This window comes from Mustela nivalis (assembly GCF_964662115.1).
Source record: "Mustela nivalis genome assembly, contig: HAP1_SCAFFOLD_392, whole genome shotgun sequence".
Classification (NCBI taxonomy): domain Eukaryota; kingdom Metazoa; phylum Chordata; class Mammalia; order Carnivora; family Mustelidae; genus Mustela; species Mustela nivalis.
Window position 1 is genome coordinate 530520 of NW_028136259.1, and position 15729 is coordinate 546248.

General features: G+C 37.4%; 1 protein-coding gene and 1 pseudogene across 2 annotated transcripts in view; both read right to left on the reverse strand.

The window, feature by feature from the left end:
- The window catches only part of LOC309857114 (ankyrin repeat domain-containing protein 26-like), a gene marked incomplete at its 3' end in the record, with an annotated part of 93667 nt that overhangs the window by 60817 nt on the left and 17121 nt on the right, over positions 1-15729 (reverse strand). The window contains exons 8-9 of the mRNA XM_082749981.1: positions 6515-6548; positions 452-527 (exon numbers count right to left, since the gene is read on the reverse strand). Coding sequence (XP_082606107.1) covers positions 452-527; positions 6515-6548 — 110 coding nt within the window. The remainder of the gene's footprint in view (positions 1-451; positions 528-6514; positions 6549-15729) is intronic.
- On the reverse strand, positions 5181-6462 carry LOC309857118 (RAD51-associated protein 1 pseudogene; annotated as a pseudogene). The gene is made up of 2 exons: positions 6428-6462; positions 5181-6209 (listed from the first exon to the last, which is right to left on the reverse strand). The product of its transcript is annotated as an RAD51-associated protein 1 pseudogene (transcript).

The window sequence follows — 15729 nt, forward strand, 5'->3', positions numbered from 1 at the left end:
TGCTTAGCGAAATAAGTCAAGCAGAGAAAGACAACTATCATATGATCTCCCTGATATGAGGAAGTGGTGATGCAACATGGAGGCTTAAGTGGGTAGGAGAAAAATAAATGAAACAAGATGGGATTGGGAGGGAGACAAACCATAAGTGACTCTTAATCTCACAAAACAAACTGAGGGTTGCTGGGAGGAGGGGGTTTGGGAGAAGGGGGTGGGATTATGGACATTGGGGAGGGTATGTGCTTTGGTGAGTGCTGTGAAGTGTGTAAACCTGGTGATTCACAGACCTGTACCCCTGGGGATAAAAATATATGTTTATAAAAAATAAAAAATTAAAAAAAATACAAAAATACAAAAAATAAAAGCCACTTTAAGTTTGCAAAAAAAAAAGAGTAAATAATACACAAAACTAAATTCAGAGCAGGAAAATTAATTTCACAAGAGAGTACATTACCTTTGTATTCAAACTTAAGTCTTCAACACCTGATGCAGGCCATGAAGCATCATCATCACCAGGTTTAATGGAAATACTTTAGAGCAAAAATACACAACAAAAACAAGTTCATGAAAAAGAAGAACTGAGTTAAAAGTCAGCTATCTACTTATTAAATGAAGTTTCTTGATGTAATTGAACTTTGACCTCTGTTTTTGTTATTTTTTATTTTAATTCCAGTATCATTAACACACAGTGCTGTATTATTTCTTGTATACAATATAATGATTTGGTAATCCCATCACCCAGTGCTCATCACGACAAGTGCATTCCTTAACCCTTAGCTCCTATTTCACTCGTCCCCCCACCCATCTCCCGTCTGGTAACCATCAACTTGTTCTCTATATTTAAGAGTCAGTTTCTTGGTTGTCTGTCTCTCATTTTTTATTTTTTTTCTTTGCTCATTTCTATTGTTTCTTAAATTCTACATGAGTGAAATCTTATAGTATTTGTTTTTCTCTGACAACTCTGCTTAGCACAATATTCTCTAGTTCCCTCCATTTCACTGCAAATGGCAAATTTTGATTCTTTTCTATGGCTGAATATTCCATTGTATATATATATGTCACTTCTTCTTTATCCATTCATCTAGCAATGGACACTTGGGTTGACTATTGTTAACTAATGCTGTTGTAACCACAGGGGTACATGTATCCCTTTGAGTTAGTGTTTTCGTCTTTTGGGGAGTAAATATCCAATAGTGTGATTACCTTATTGTAGGGTAGTTCAATTTTTAACTTTTGGAGGAAACTCCATACTGTTTCCACAGTGGCTGCATTAGTTTGCATTCCCACCAATAATCAAAGTGGATTCCTTTTTCTCCATATACTTGCTGACATTGTTACTTGTCTTTTTTTTCTTTTAACCGTTCTGACAGGTATGCAGAGATACCATTGTAGTGTTGATTTCCATTTGCCTGATGATGAGCGATGCTGAGTATCTTCTTAGGTGTCTGTAGGTCATCTGTATGTTTTCTTTGGAAAAATATCTGTTCGTGTCTTATGATAATTTTTTTTACATCTACTTTTTTATAATTTTTAATATATTTTTTAAATTTATTTTTAATTTGTATTCATTATCTTTGCACCACGCCCAGTGCTCCATGCAATCCATGCCCTCTCTAATACCCACCATCTGGTACCCCAACCTCCAACACACTCCCGCCACTTCAAACCATTCAGATTGTTTGTCTCTCATGGTTCACCTCCCCTTCAATTTACCCCAACTCTCTTCTCCTCTCTAACTCCCCATGTCCTCCATGCTATTTGTTATGCTCCACAAATAAGTAAAACCATATGATAATTGATTCTCTCTGCTTGACTGATTTCCCTCAGCATAATCTCTCCCAGTCCCGTCCATGTTGTTACAAAAGTTGGGTATTCATCTTTTCTGATGGAGGCATAATACTCCATAGTGTATATAGACCACATCTTCCTTATCCATTCGTCCATTGAAGGCATTTGGTTCTTTCCACAGTTTGGTGACCATGGCCATTGTTGCTATAAACATTGGGGTACAGATGGCCCTTCTTTTCACTACATCTGTATCTTTGGGGTAAATACCCAGTTTTTTTATTTATTTTCAGCATAACAGTATTCATTATTTTTATAGCACACCCAGTGCTCAATTCTGATAATTTTTAAATTGGGTTAAAAAATTTAAAAATTGGGTGTTTTGGTGCTGAGTTCTATGAATTGTTTATATTTGTATACTAACCCTTTACTGGCTATATCATTTGCAAATATCTGCTCCTATTCCATAGGTTGCCTTTTTGTTGTGTGGATTGATTCCTTCACTGTGCAAAAGCTTTTGATTTTGATGTAGTCCCAACTTGCTCCTGAAGCAAGAGCAGTAAAAGCAAAAGTAAACAGAAACAGACCCAGAGATACAGAGAATTCTGTATCACCAGAAGGGAAGGGGGTGGGAGGATGGACAAAATGGGTAAAGGGGAATGTGAGGTTCAGGATTCCAGTTATAGTAAGTCACAGGGATACAGGTACAGCATAGGAAATACAGTCAATGGTATTGTAATAGCATCATGCAGTAAGAGATAGCTATGCTTGTGGTAGGCATGGTGTAACATTCAGAGTTCTTAAATTGTCTGAAACACAACATCACATTAAGTGTCAACTATGCTTCAATTTAAATAAATAAACAAACAAATATACACATGTTAAAGAACAAATTATGTTATTAGTGGGAATACTGTTCCCAGAGAGGTTAAAAACTATAAGGTCCAACTTTTTCACTACACAGGTCCTGCCTTATTTAGGTCTACCTGAACCTTCAAAGCACTGAGATACCCAAGAAGAAAGACTGCTATAAAAATAGAGTCCTGGTAGCTGTGCCTCTATTTCCCTATACACCACCTAATGTTTTCTTTCTGTGAGCTCTTAGATCACTCTTTTGCAGGGCTCAGTTGTACCCTCCAACCTTTTAAATCTTTAGCCTATGAAAGCAGATTCCCAAAACAAGCATACCTTCAAATGGCCAAGAGTAGGAGCCATGTCCTGCTCCTGGAAGACAAGCGAAACTGAAAGTCATCCATGTAATCATCTCAATGTAGACATGTTACCAACTACCAAAATGAAGCTCTGTTACTGATCTGACAGCCAGTCCTAGCCCACCAAACCCTACATGTACATGGGAAAGACATCAAAGAATTAGAAAAAGAGGTGGAGTGAGGAGACCCCTACCTTGGGCCATATATCTGTGTGGTTCAGAATCTCCATTCCCCCTTAGATACTCAAGAGGATCTTAGCCAAGATTGGGCTGCAAGTAGATGATATCACATTTCTATATGCTGTAAAAAGCCTTCCTCATGGCTCAAATGATTTTAAAACCTCTCAACAGCGGGGAGTGGGAAGTCGGGGTACAAGGTGGTGGGTATTATAGAGGGCACGGATTGCATGGAGCACTGGGTGTGGTACAAAAATAATGAATACTGTTATGCTGAAAAGAAATAATAAATAAATTAAAAATAAATAAGACTGGAAGAGATTATTATGCTGAGTGAAATAAGTCAAGCAGAGAGAGTCAATTATCATATGGTTTCACTTATTTGTGGAGCATAACAAATAGCATGGAGACATGGGGAGTTAGAGAGGAGAAGGGAGTTGGGGGAAATTGGAAGGGGAGGTGAACCATGAGAGACTATGGACTCTGAAAAACAATCTGAGGATTTTGAAGGGGTGGGGGGTGGGAGTTTGGGGTACTAGGTGGTGGGTATTATAAAGGGCACGAATTGCATGGAGCACTGGGTGTGGTGAAAAATAATGAACACTGTTATGCTGAAAATAAAAAATAAATTAAAAAAAAAATAAAATAAAATAAATAAATAAATAAGAGAACCAAAAAAAAAAAAAAAAAGAAAGAAAGAAAACCTGAAGTATGCTAGTTCATTCAATTAAACAAATCATCAAAAAAATTGCTCGTGATTTTCTTGAACCCTCTATTTTAATATGCTTTTCTAAACAACTCCCAATATCCTGTGTCCTTCATTCCTTCCCATGTGTGTGTGTCCTTCATTTCTGTAATCCATCTTTATCTAACTTATCATATGCCCAAATAGTCTGACATCTTTTCTAAAATTCTTATTCCTATCCAACCCAGTGTTGTTATTCTTGAAAGTTGGCCTCTCCTGCCAATTCCTTCCTTACGCACCTTCACTGTGTTCACTAGACCAACTCCCCATCTTTCTATTATTAAAACATTCACCTATTAAGATGAGAAAAAAAGGGGAAACCTAAATGTAAATCTCATTTCTGTCACTTATATCCAAATAAGTTACTTTAATCTCTTTTGCATTTCAAATTCTCCATTTAAATAATCACTTGGTGAGGATGTTAAACACAGGTTGTAGTACCAGAGAGTATTTGGATTAGTTCATCTCTAAGATGTCCTAAAATCCTGAAATTCTATGTGCTTTTGATTTTGTCTACAGAAAAACAGAGAATACTTACCTGGCAGAAAGGGAAAAAATGGAATAAAGGAAATGCCAAGAAAAGCAGAGAAGAAAGAAAAAAGAAAAATAACAAGAAAAGATTATAGAAAAGTCAACAGAGAAAAGGGAAAAAAATCTACAAAAAAAGAAAAAGCTTCAAGATCAAGGGAACTAGCCTAAAGGAAAAACTAGAGTGGGAAGTCAGTAACAGAGAATCATTTAGAAATATCCTCTAAAGAGATGATAAAATTAATTAATGTATCAAGGCCTACACCTAAATTACATATACATCACTTCTGGAAAATCATTCATCTCAAGGAGAGCAGACATCTCTATATCTAAGAACTTGCCTGATTAGGTCTTGCTTATATAAAAGCTATGTACTATGGCCATAGGTAATGAGAGTCATCCTAAAATCTCTGACAGTAAAAACAAGAGACCAGTTGCCACTGGTCTCTTAGGAAAATGCTAAATAAGCAAACACATAACTAAATTTGACTCTCTGAATTGATCTGACTAGGATCTGTACCTTAACCCCAGTGCTGCTGAGTGACAAAAGAATCGATGTGGGAGCCACCCAGGCTGACAGTCAAATCATGGGTCTACTACTCGTTTTTGTTTTTGTTTTTTTTACATTAAAGGATTCCTTTATAGTATGATACCCTCCTTAAATAGAAACACAATTCAAACATAAACACACTTGTAAAACTCTTTTTCTCTTAATCAAACCTTCGCTGACTACCACACTCAGCCACTAGCAGCATTTGGATGCAAAGGTTTCACTTGTGCTAATCTGGACAAGCCAAGGCAGAGACTCTGATTTGGAGACTTAACAGACACCCCTGCCAGTGGGCTCCTGCTGCTGTTGCTGCTGCTGCTGCTTCCAGACAGCGCTGGTGGCATCTACTTAGGTTTTCTGCTTCCAGCTTCAGCTGGAAGGTTTGCATATTTGTAGTGGTTTCCAAATGGCCTCTTCACTGATAAAGCCTTTTTTGGTGAAAGCTGAGATTCTGATTTCAGGGCAGCTGGAGCAGAGTCTCTTGAAATCACTTCCAAAGTATCACGTTTGTATTTAGGTTTCTTCTCCTTTTTTTTTCAACTGGGGATTTTACCTTCACTTCTTTCTTTTTAATTTCTTCCACTTTTTTTCTCCCAGAGTGAAGTTTGCATCATCATCTTCACTCTCCCTAAAATCAGACTCATCCTCAGACTCTCCACCAGAGGTTCAGAGTCGTCAGCACTACCACCATCACTGCCTTCCAAAAGAATCTTCCTCGGTTGTACCACAGCTTTTGATGCTGCTTTTCTTTTCCCTTGAGCACTGCACACATCATCTTCCTCGGTAAGCTTATCCAAATCTAAATCATCACTGGCTACACTGCAATCGGAGAGATGGGGAGCCTTAGTCATTGTCCCAATTTCGCTGCTGCCACATTTTTTTGGTGCTTGTATCTTGAGCCTCTCCCATATCAATGGTGACCACTGGAAGTTCCTTCACTGATAAAGCTAGTGCCACTTCTAAGTCTGGCTGGTAGAGTTCGTCACCTAAAGCCATCCTTTTTTAGGGGTTTTCTCTTGTAGTGGGATATGTTCTTTCTGGAGATTCTTCAATTTAGGTTTCCTTGTTTCTAGTATTAACTCTTTTGGTGTTGTTCTGGGCTTCTTATTCAAAGGTGTGGTTGCGGAAACAAAGTCATCATCGCTGCCAGAATTTTCAACTGTGAGTAACTGACTAGTTTCTTATGCCTCAGGGGGGCACCATGGCCCCCTCCAAGACTGAAAATTCACAGTGTTCAAGCTCTTGTTAGAAGCAGTGGTGGTTCCTGGGTCTGCTACTCTTTAACTATAGAATCATAGGTCAATTAATCAGTGTTCCTGAACCACAGCTTACTAATTAATAAAAAAATAGGCTGTAACAGCACATCTACTTCGTGATGCTATTGTAATGACTATATAAGTAATAAATGTCAAGCACATAATATAGGGCCTAGCACACAGTAGAACTCTCAACAAATGCTTTTCTCTGCATTCCCTTAACACAGAATTTGTAAAAAAAAAAAAAAAATCCACAAAAATCCTACCTGATTATAAAGTCTTCTTCAGAAGTCTTATTCGCTGTAAAGAAAAAAGCAAAATACATTTTAAATCAACAACAGAGAAATACAGAATATTCAAAGTCTAAGACTGATGTTGTGTTAAAAAGTATTCTTCAGGACCATACCTGGTAACCACACTGGAGTGAATATTAATTATACTATTGGTAGGCAGTTAACTCGCTAAGAAATCTTACTTTCTCCTCTACATTTACCAAATGGAAGAAAAGAATGCTATTTATCAGAATTTGATACCTACAAGTGGATGTTTATAATGACCATAATTTTAACCAAACCCTTGAGACTGACAGAAAATGGTGTCATTAGCAGAATCATCATCATAGACTGACAATGTCAGGATTCTTCTGGTTTCTTCAGGACTTTCACTATGAGGCGCAGTTAAAAGACACTATACTTATTTCGCTGTAACACAACAGAACTTCTCCAGATCTCCAGCAGGGGCTGTTAAGTTTGGGGTGAAACACCTCATCACAAAGTTTGGTCTACAGCCACTCTACTTTGCAGCATGGCAAAACATAGCAAACAGACTCTCTCTGGCCTTATTTCCAATTGCAAGGTAAGTATGAAAGCTTTTAGTGATTTTAATGATTCTGGTTCTCTTGAGATGACCTATTTTCATTGCTGGAGAGTCTATCTGGATCCACCTCTTAGACCAGAATGGTACCAGTGATTTGACTAGGTAGCAGGACATGATGTCATTGTTCTCAACATTCCCCACTATGTGACAAACGTCTGTAGAAATCACACTTTTTCAGTCTGTAAGGCATATGTCATCAATCCTACATTGATGAACATAACAAAGGACAAAGATTATCTTGAATCACTATATTCAATTACCTCGGAATTTTAATTTTTAAAAAATTCAAGAAGATATCCACTGTATGATTGCAACTATATGACATTCTGGTAAAAGTAAAACTTTTTAAGTTAGGAGTTAAGGGTTGCATCAAGGGGAACAGGCACAGCACAGAGAAATTTTAAGGCAGTGAAACTATTCTATATGATACCACATGATAGATACATGTCATCACACATTTGTTAAAACCCATAGAATGTAAAACACCAAGAATGAACTCTGATGTAAATTATGGACTGTGGACAATAAAGATAAGTTAATATAAATATAACAATGTACCACTGTGGTTGAAGATGTTGGCAATAAGGAAGGCTACGTGTGTAGAGGAACATGCGGTAAATGGAAACTCTCTGTACTTTCTGCTATATTGTGCAATAAACTTGAAAATGCTGTAAAAAATAATATTTACTGTGAAGGAAAAAAACAAAAGGTATCCATTGAGACTGCTAAGTGTTGGTACAAACCAGGTGATTTATCAAGTACTTATTACTTGATTTCCTTCTGGGAACCAGAATTTTGATATATGCTAGGGAGAAGATGCCTACATGATTATCACTCAAAGAAAATTTCAGGCACTGAGTATCTATAAGATTCTTGTATTGGCAGACAACATCTCACACGAGTTGTCATGATTTGATGCTGGAGGAATTAAGCACACCCATAGGCAGAGGATTCTTAGAAGCCTGCACTTGGCTTCCTCTAGACTTCACTCCAGGCACCTTTTCTCTGCTGATTTTGCTTTGTATCATTTCACTGTAATAAACCACAGGCATGTGTACAAATATGCCAAGATGTGCGAGTTCCTCCAGTGAATAACCAAACCTGGTTGTCATTTTGGGAGCCTCTAATACCGATGCATTATATGCAATTTTTATGATTAAGGTTGATGTTTTAAGACACGATTACAGTTAGAAGGTTAATTCATAGAACACCTTTCCTTGAATCTGTTTTTCTTAGTATTTGCCTGGGAGACTGCTGTATTTCTATATCCATTTGAATAAAGGCATAAAAGGAATAGATGAAATAATGTCAGAAAATAATGTGAAACAAGCAACAATCGTACTTTAATTGGGAAAAAAAAAAGAGAATTCTGATGATTACCAATATGTCCTACAGTATAAAAGTTCCTATAAAAAAAACTAAAAGGTCACATAAATTTCCTGCAACTAAATAAGGCTTAATTCACTTCTATTGTAGTTATGAATCGATAAGGTAACTGGGATAATTATAGAAAAATATATAACTATCATACACAGTATAATAACACACTATTGGTTATAGAGTTTTTTTGTTTCCACTCATTTTCTTAATTTCTTATAGAATTAGAAACAGTTCACCTATTAAAGGCAGTTGTTGACAAACTGCTCAAAAACTCAGAAATACTACAGTCAAAATGTAGGATGAGTTATCCACTCCAGGCTGAAAATAGTGGTTTTGATCATTAGAGATCAACAGAACTCATTTGGAGGAAAACAAAGTGAGTTATCTTATATACATAGGTGATTAAAAACTTGTAAATCTAATTGGCCACATATTCTTGTTAAGCCACAGTTTACCAAATTCTGAAAAAATACAAAAGCATGTCACATTAAAATTTCCGATAATCCAGAAAATGCTTTCAATCTTGGCTAAATATCATCACTAACTCTGTCACTGTGGTACAGGTACAAAGAAGTTTACCATAAGAAACAACAAAATATGAAATACATTTTAGATGGGTAGCCTGTTACCTTTGAAGGAAATATACATATGGTAGAAATATGTTCCAATAGTGATAGATTCCAAGACAGTTTTCCTTAGTGCTTTCTTTACAGATGAAATTCTTTGGGACTTCATCAAAATCAAAAGCTTCTGCACAGCAAAGGAAACAGTCAAAAAAACAAAGAGGCAACCCATGGAATGGGAGAAGATATTTGCAAATGACAGTACAGACAAAAGGTTGATATCCAGGATCTATAATGAACTCCTCAAACTCAACACACACAAAACAGACAATCATATCAAAAAATGGGCAGAAGATATGAACAGAGACTTCTCCAATGAAGACATACAAATGGCTATCAGATACATGAAAAAATGCTCATCATCACTAGTCATCAGGGAGATTCAAATTAAAACCACATTGAGATATCACCTTACACCAGTTAGAATGGCCAAAATTAACAAGACAGGAAACAACATGTGTTGGAGGGGATGTGGAGAAAGGGGAACCCTCTTCCACTGTTGGTGGGAATGCAAGTTGGTTCAGGCTCTTTGGAGAACAGTGTGGAGATTCCTCAAGAAATTAAAAATAGAACTTCCCTATGACCCTGCAATTGCACTACTGGGTATTTATCCCAAAGATACAGATGTCGTGAAAAGAAGAGACATCTATACCCCAATGTTTACAGCAGCAATGGCCACCACGGTCGCCAAACTGTGGAAAGAACCAAGATGCCCTTCAACAGACGAATAGATAAGGAAGATGTGGTTCACATACACTATGGAGTATTATGCCTCCATCAGAAAGGATGAATACCCAAGTTTTGTAGCAACATGGACGGGACTGGAAGAGATTATGCTGAGTGAAATAAGTCAAGCTCAGAGAGTCAATTATCATATGGTTTCACTTATTTGTGGAGCATAACAAATAGCATGGAGGACATGGGGAGTTAGAGAGGAGAAGGGAGTTGGGGGAAATTGGAAGGGGAGATGAACAATGAGAGACTATGGACTCTAAAAAACAATCTGAGGGGTTTGAAGTGGTGGGGGGGCGTAGAGGTTGGGGTACCAGGTAGTGGGTATTATAGAGGGCACGGATTGCATGGAGCACTGGGTGTGGTGCAAAAATAATGAATACTGTTTTTCTGAAAATAAATAAAAAATAAATTTTAAAAAATGAGCAGTAAAAGTAGAGATATCAGAAGAAGGCAAATGAAAGAGGATGGAGAGAGACAGCACTAACAAAAATAGTCCAGTACTGACATTTTTTACTAACACAGAATCCCTGGCAAGTGAGAACTAGTATAGTCAGCATATCACCTTATATTTCCAACTTGATATTATACTAATTTTCTGCAATAAAATACTTAGAAAGGGTCAGTTTCTCCCAAACTGCTGGTCTGTGTAAAATATTTCTGATCAAAATTTAAAACTGTCAAAATACAGCTGCATCGTGATTCCATTTCAGAGATAGGGCCTGACAGTGACTTCCTGCCTATTGCTTCCAGATTGTGGCCCTAGTATTCATCCAGGAGAATGTCCCAGGGACTTAAAGAAAAGCTCAAGTACCTCTAAACAAAAAAGGTAAGAAAGAAAACACTTTTCCTCACACTTGACCCCTAGGTTTTGACAATTATGGGAAAATGTTGGCCACTCTACTCACCAGGCTAGACCATTTCCCCTTGACCCTGTCCAGGTAGATACTGCAGTTAGAAAAAGTTAGGGAAGACCTTACTTGATGTGTTATTTTTCCATATTTGGACACAGAATGTACCGGTCACATAAATAACAGACCTTACAACTCAAAAATGGTTCTTTTACCATTTTTGGTAAGAACTTTTAAAAGTTAAATCCAACTTTTTTTAGTGATTTTATTTGATACAATTAATACTCCATGAAATTTTTTTTCAAATTTTTCAATAACATTTCCTCTAATTCCTCATCCTAATTTTCCCCAGCCACTTCTCAGTCTTCTCTACCAAGTCTTACACCTCCATCCACACTTTATATATTGGTATTCCCAGGCTTTGTTCACTGGTCTTCGTCTATTTCTATATGTTTTCCATCATGGACAAGCTCAATCTTTGTCCAAGCTATGACTTTGCCTAATAATTCTAATCAGTTTATTTCAAATAAGCACCTCCAAACTTGATGCTCTATCTCCAGCTAGAAACTCCTAGCATTCAATTATCCAATTACTAAAAATATACTACATGGATATTCCATCAAATTCAACATATACAGAAAATACCTGGTCATCCCTATTCCCAATGCACTCCGATAAAGTCCTACTCATTCTTCATGGCCAGTTTAAATGTTAGTGCACAACCTGGAAATGTATGACTCTTCTAAGATTTCTTCTTCCCCCTCCCCTTTTTTAAAAGATTTTATTTATTTATTTGACAGAGAGACACAGAGAGAGAGGGAACACAAGCAGGGGGAGTGGGAGAGTGAGAAGCAGGCTTCCCATGGAGCAGGGACCCCAATGTGGGGTTTTATCCCAGGACCTTGGGATCATGACCTGAGCTGAAGGCGGCTACTTAATGACTGAGCCACCCAGGCATTCCCCTCTCTCCTCTTTCTACATTCAATAATCAAGAAACTGTATTAACTATACTTCTTTTCTCTCATTGCTTTATATTTCCCCTGCCACTGCCCTACACAAACATGAGCTCCTAACTGATGACTTCCAGAAGAAAAAAAAAAAAATCCACCAACTAATGTTATTTCTTAAATGAATAAAAAGTTTTTAAGCAAAACAAATGAGAAAGGGGGCACCTAGGTGACTCAGCTAAGCATCTGCCTTTACCTCAAGTCATTGTCTCAGGGTCCTGGGATCAAGCCCCATACCAGGCTCCCTGCTCAATGGGGAGTCTGCTTCTCCCTCTCCTTCTGCCCCTCTGCCCCACTTCTGCTCTCTCTCAAATAAATAAAATCTTTTGAAAAGTTTTAAATTTTTAAAAAGTCAGAAAGATAAGACCTAGAAAAAGAACAACATTGTAAATTAAATGAATTGAGCCTCCTGACTTTTTCAGTATAGAGGAGTGAACATTTCATAATGGACTGATACTAGACTAAGGAAATATAAGCGTCCTTTATCTTCCAGTATCTTTATGTGTTTTTTTTCCAATCTATCCTCCACATGAGGGGTGACCAAACTATGGCCACAGGCCAAGTCAGACCAGTAACATGCCTGTGCCCCCATAAAACTTTATTTACAGAACCAGATGGTTGGCTCTTGCTATTCACCTACATATTGCTACAGCTGCTTTCACACTATAGTGGTATTTGTAGTTGAAAAACCACAGGGCCTAAAATATTCACTGTCTGGCCCTTTAGAGAAAAAGCTTGGTGATCACTATTTTGTGCCACAACCAGAAGGCCCTAATTCAAATCTAATCTTGTTACCCTTCTGCTTCACATTCTCCAGTGAGTCTCTGCATCAAGTACTGCTGGCTCCCTCCCCAATAACCGTGCCATAGTCTTCATTCTTGCTGGAAAACCACAACTTTATTTGGATATTTATTGTCCCAAACACAAAGAAGGTGCCCTTACCCCAGCTTCAAAAGGAAAAAGGATTATTCTAAGCTAATCACAGTACTTGGTTTACCAGTGGCTGGTTTAGGAATAAGCATGTGATATAACCAAGCTTATGAGATGTTAGAGGAAAATTGCTGCAAGCCTCTGAGTTTTCTTCCTATTTAAAAGAAACATATAGGGGTGCCTGGGTGGCTCAGTTGTTAAGCGTCAGCCTTCGGCTCGGGTCATGATTCGAGGGTCCTGGGATCCAGCCCCACATCAGGCTCTCTGCTCAGCAAGAGGCCTGCTTCTCCCTCTGCCGCTTCCCCCTGCTTGTATTCCCTCTCTGTCTGTCTCTCTGTGTCAAATAAATAAACAAAATATTTTAAAAAAAGAAAAGAAACATATAAAGAAAAACAGTCCTTCCAGTCAATGGATATTGTCATGTGAGAATATGCCTCTAACTGTTGCTAATTAGCCAATCAGGAAAGGGCATAGAAAATATTGCCAACCTCACAGCTAAAAAGAGACAACTGGGATCCTGGAGTCATCACTGATCCATCAAAACGATTCTGGTTCCTACTGTTTTAGTCACTGTTTTGTTTGGTTTGCTTTTTTTAGATTTATTTATTTGAGAGAGAGTGAACGCTTACTAGAGAGAGTGCACGAATCGGAGAATGGCAGAGGAAGAGAATCATCAAGCAGACTCCATGCTGAGCACAGAGCCCTGTGGGATGTTGGGCTTGATCTCATGACCCATGAGACTGTGACCTGAGCTGAAACTAAGAGTCAATGCATAATGAATAAGCCACCCAGGTGGGCCCATTTTAGTCACTATTATAAGTCACCTGTTATTTGCAGCTAAAAGCATTAGATCTGATAAATTTCCCAAGGTCTAAAGGGTAAGATCTACACCTTTCCATGGTACTGAAAAACTTTCATTAGCTTGCCTTAGCTAAGTATTCACTCATTCCAACCATTCCCATAGCACATTTTCTGCACCAGCAAAACTGAACTGCTCCTAAGTGCTTCGAAGTTCATTCATACATCTGAGCATCCGCACTGCTGTTCCCTCTGCAAAACATGTAATCTTGATGGACGTTCCTCCTGCCAAACATGGTTTTTCTGCTTATTTACCTGGCAAACTTACTACTCAGTCTGCATACTATCGACTTACATATTAAATACCAATAAAAACATAACAATGAGAATTATAAACATTAGGGGACTCTGGCACATACTAAGCATGGAATAAACTAAATAATAAAAATAAAATAGTGAAAATAGAGTAAATAATAAAAATGACAATGATAATAACAAACTTCTGGAGGGCAAGGATTGTGTTTTTTGAATGTTTATATTCTACATCAGAGTAACAGTAGCTAAAAGACACTTGATATTTATTTGCTAAGTGAACAAATGAAAATGAGTAAATTGCAAAACCAAACCAACCTACAGTTTTCTTTGATAAAAGTCTACTAAATTAAATGTTTCTTCATACATTTCAGATTGTACAATGCACTAGGTGCCACATCTAGGAAGCAATGGTAGCATTTTTGTTATTGTGAACCATTTTTGTGCTTTGATTATAATCTGTTGAGCCTCAGTTTCCCCATTTGAATTTTTATTATGATAATCTCTTTACTAATGGCAACAGAGTATCTTGTTCTAACAAAATTACACTATCCTGGGGCGCCTCGGTGGCTCAGTGGGTTAAAGCCTCTGCCTTTGGCTCGGGTCATGATCCCAGGGTCCTGGGATTGAGCCCTGCATTGGGCTCTCTGCTCAGCAAGGAGCCTGTTTCCCTTCCTCTCTCTGCCTGCCTCTCTGCCTACCTGTGATTTCTCTCTGTCAAATAAATAAATAAAATCTTTTTAAAAAATTACACTATTATGACAATTATGCAACAAACAGAAGAAAACATTGTTCTAATAAAGTCAACATATCTCATTCTCTTTTACTAATGAGAAATTACTAAATAGTTGTTAAAGGTGAGATCTTGTTGGTACAACAATATGTAAAACAACCTATGCTCCTCAAGGCGTTTCTTTTCTGATTTCTGTACCATAGACAGTTACCTTTAAAGAAAAAAAAAAAAAACACAGTCTCACTGGTATTGCTGCATACTAGCTAAGTTTTCCAGTTCGTATTTTTTGTCATTTCTTTACGGTACCAGGAATATATTGTAGAGTCCCCAGTTTTAAGGATAGCTCCTTTTTTAATGAGACAAATCAGTATGTAATAATATTTACTAAATGTAATCCACTTGTAAAAATTAAAAGATCCATTTTCATAACAAGTTCAATTTGTTTTAATATGCTTAAAGAGGAAGTATGAAACATACTTACTTAAAATCTTTCTCTTATTTACACAAAGATACAAGGGATTTTAGGGGTCATGACTATAATAATGAATTTCTTTTCAGACAATAATGCCTTATATTTTAAATTGCCTACAATTAAATTCTTTTTTTGTTGTTGTTCACACTGAGGTACTTTTTTTTTTTAATTATGTTCAGTAGACAGCATACACTACATCGTAAGTTTCGGTTGTAGTGTTCAATGATTAATTAGCTGCGTATAACACCGAGTGTCACCACAACACGTGCCCTCCTTAATACTCATCACCCAGTTCCCCCATACCCCAAGCCCCTCCCTTTCATAACCCTCAGTTTATTTCCTGGAGTCCGGTCTCTCTCATGGCTTTGTTCCTATTGTTCATGACAGTATTCAAATTCTTAAATAATTCTGAATACTGGACTATAAAGAAAGATACTAATGCCCTTCAAGGGATGAATGGATAAGGAAGATGTGGTCCATATACACTATGGAGTATTATGCCTCCATCAGAAAGGAAGAATACCCAACTTTTGTAGCAACATGGACGGGACTGGAAATTATGCTGAGTGAAATAAGTCAAGCAGAGCTTATTTGTAGAGCATAACAAATAGCATGGAGGACATGGGGAGATAGAGAGGAGAAGGGAGTTGGGGGAAATTGGAAGGGGAGGTGATCCATGAGAGAATATGGAATCTGAAAAACAATCTGGTGGATAATCTTTTTAATGTGCTGTTGGATCCTATTTGCTAGGATCTTGTTGAGAATCT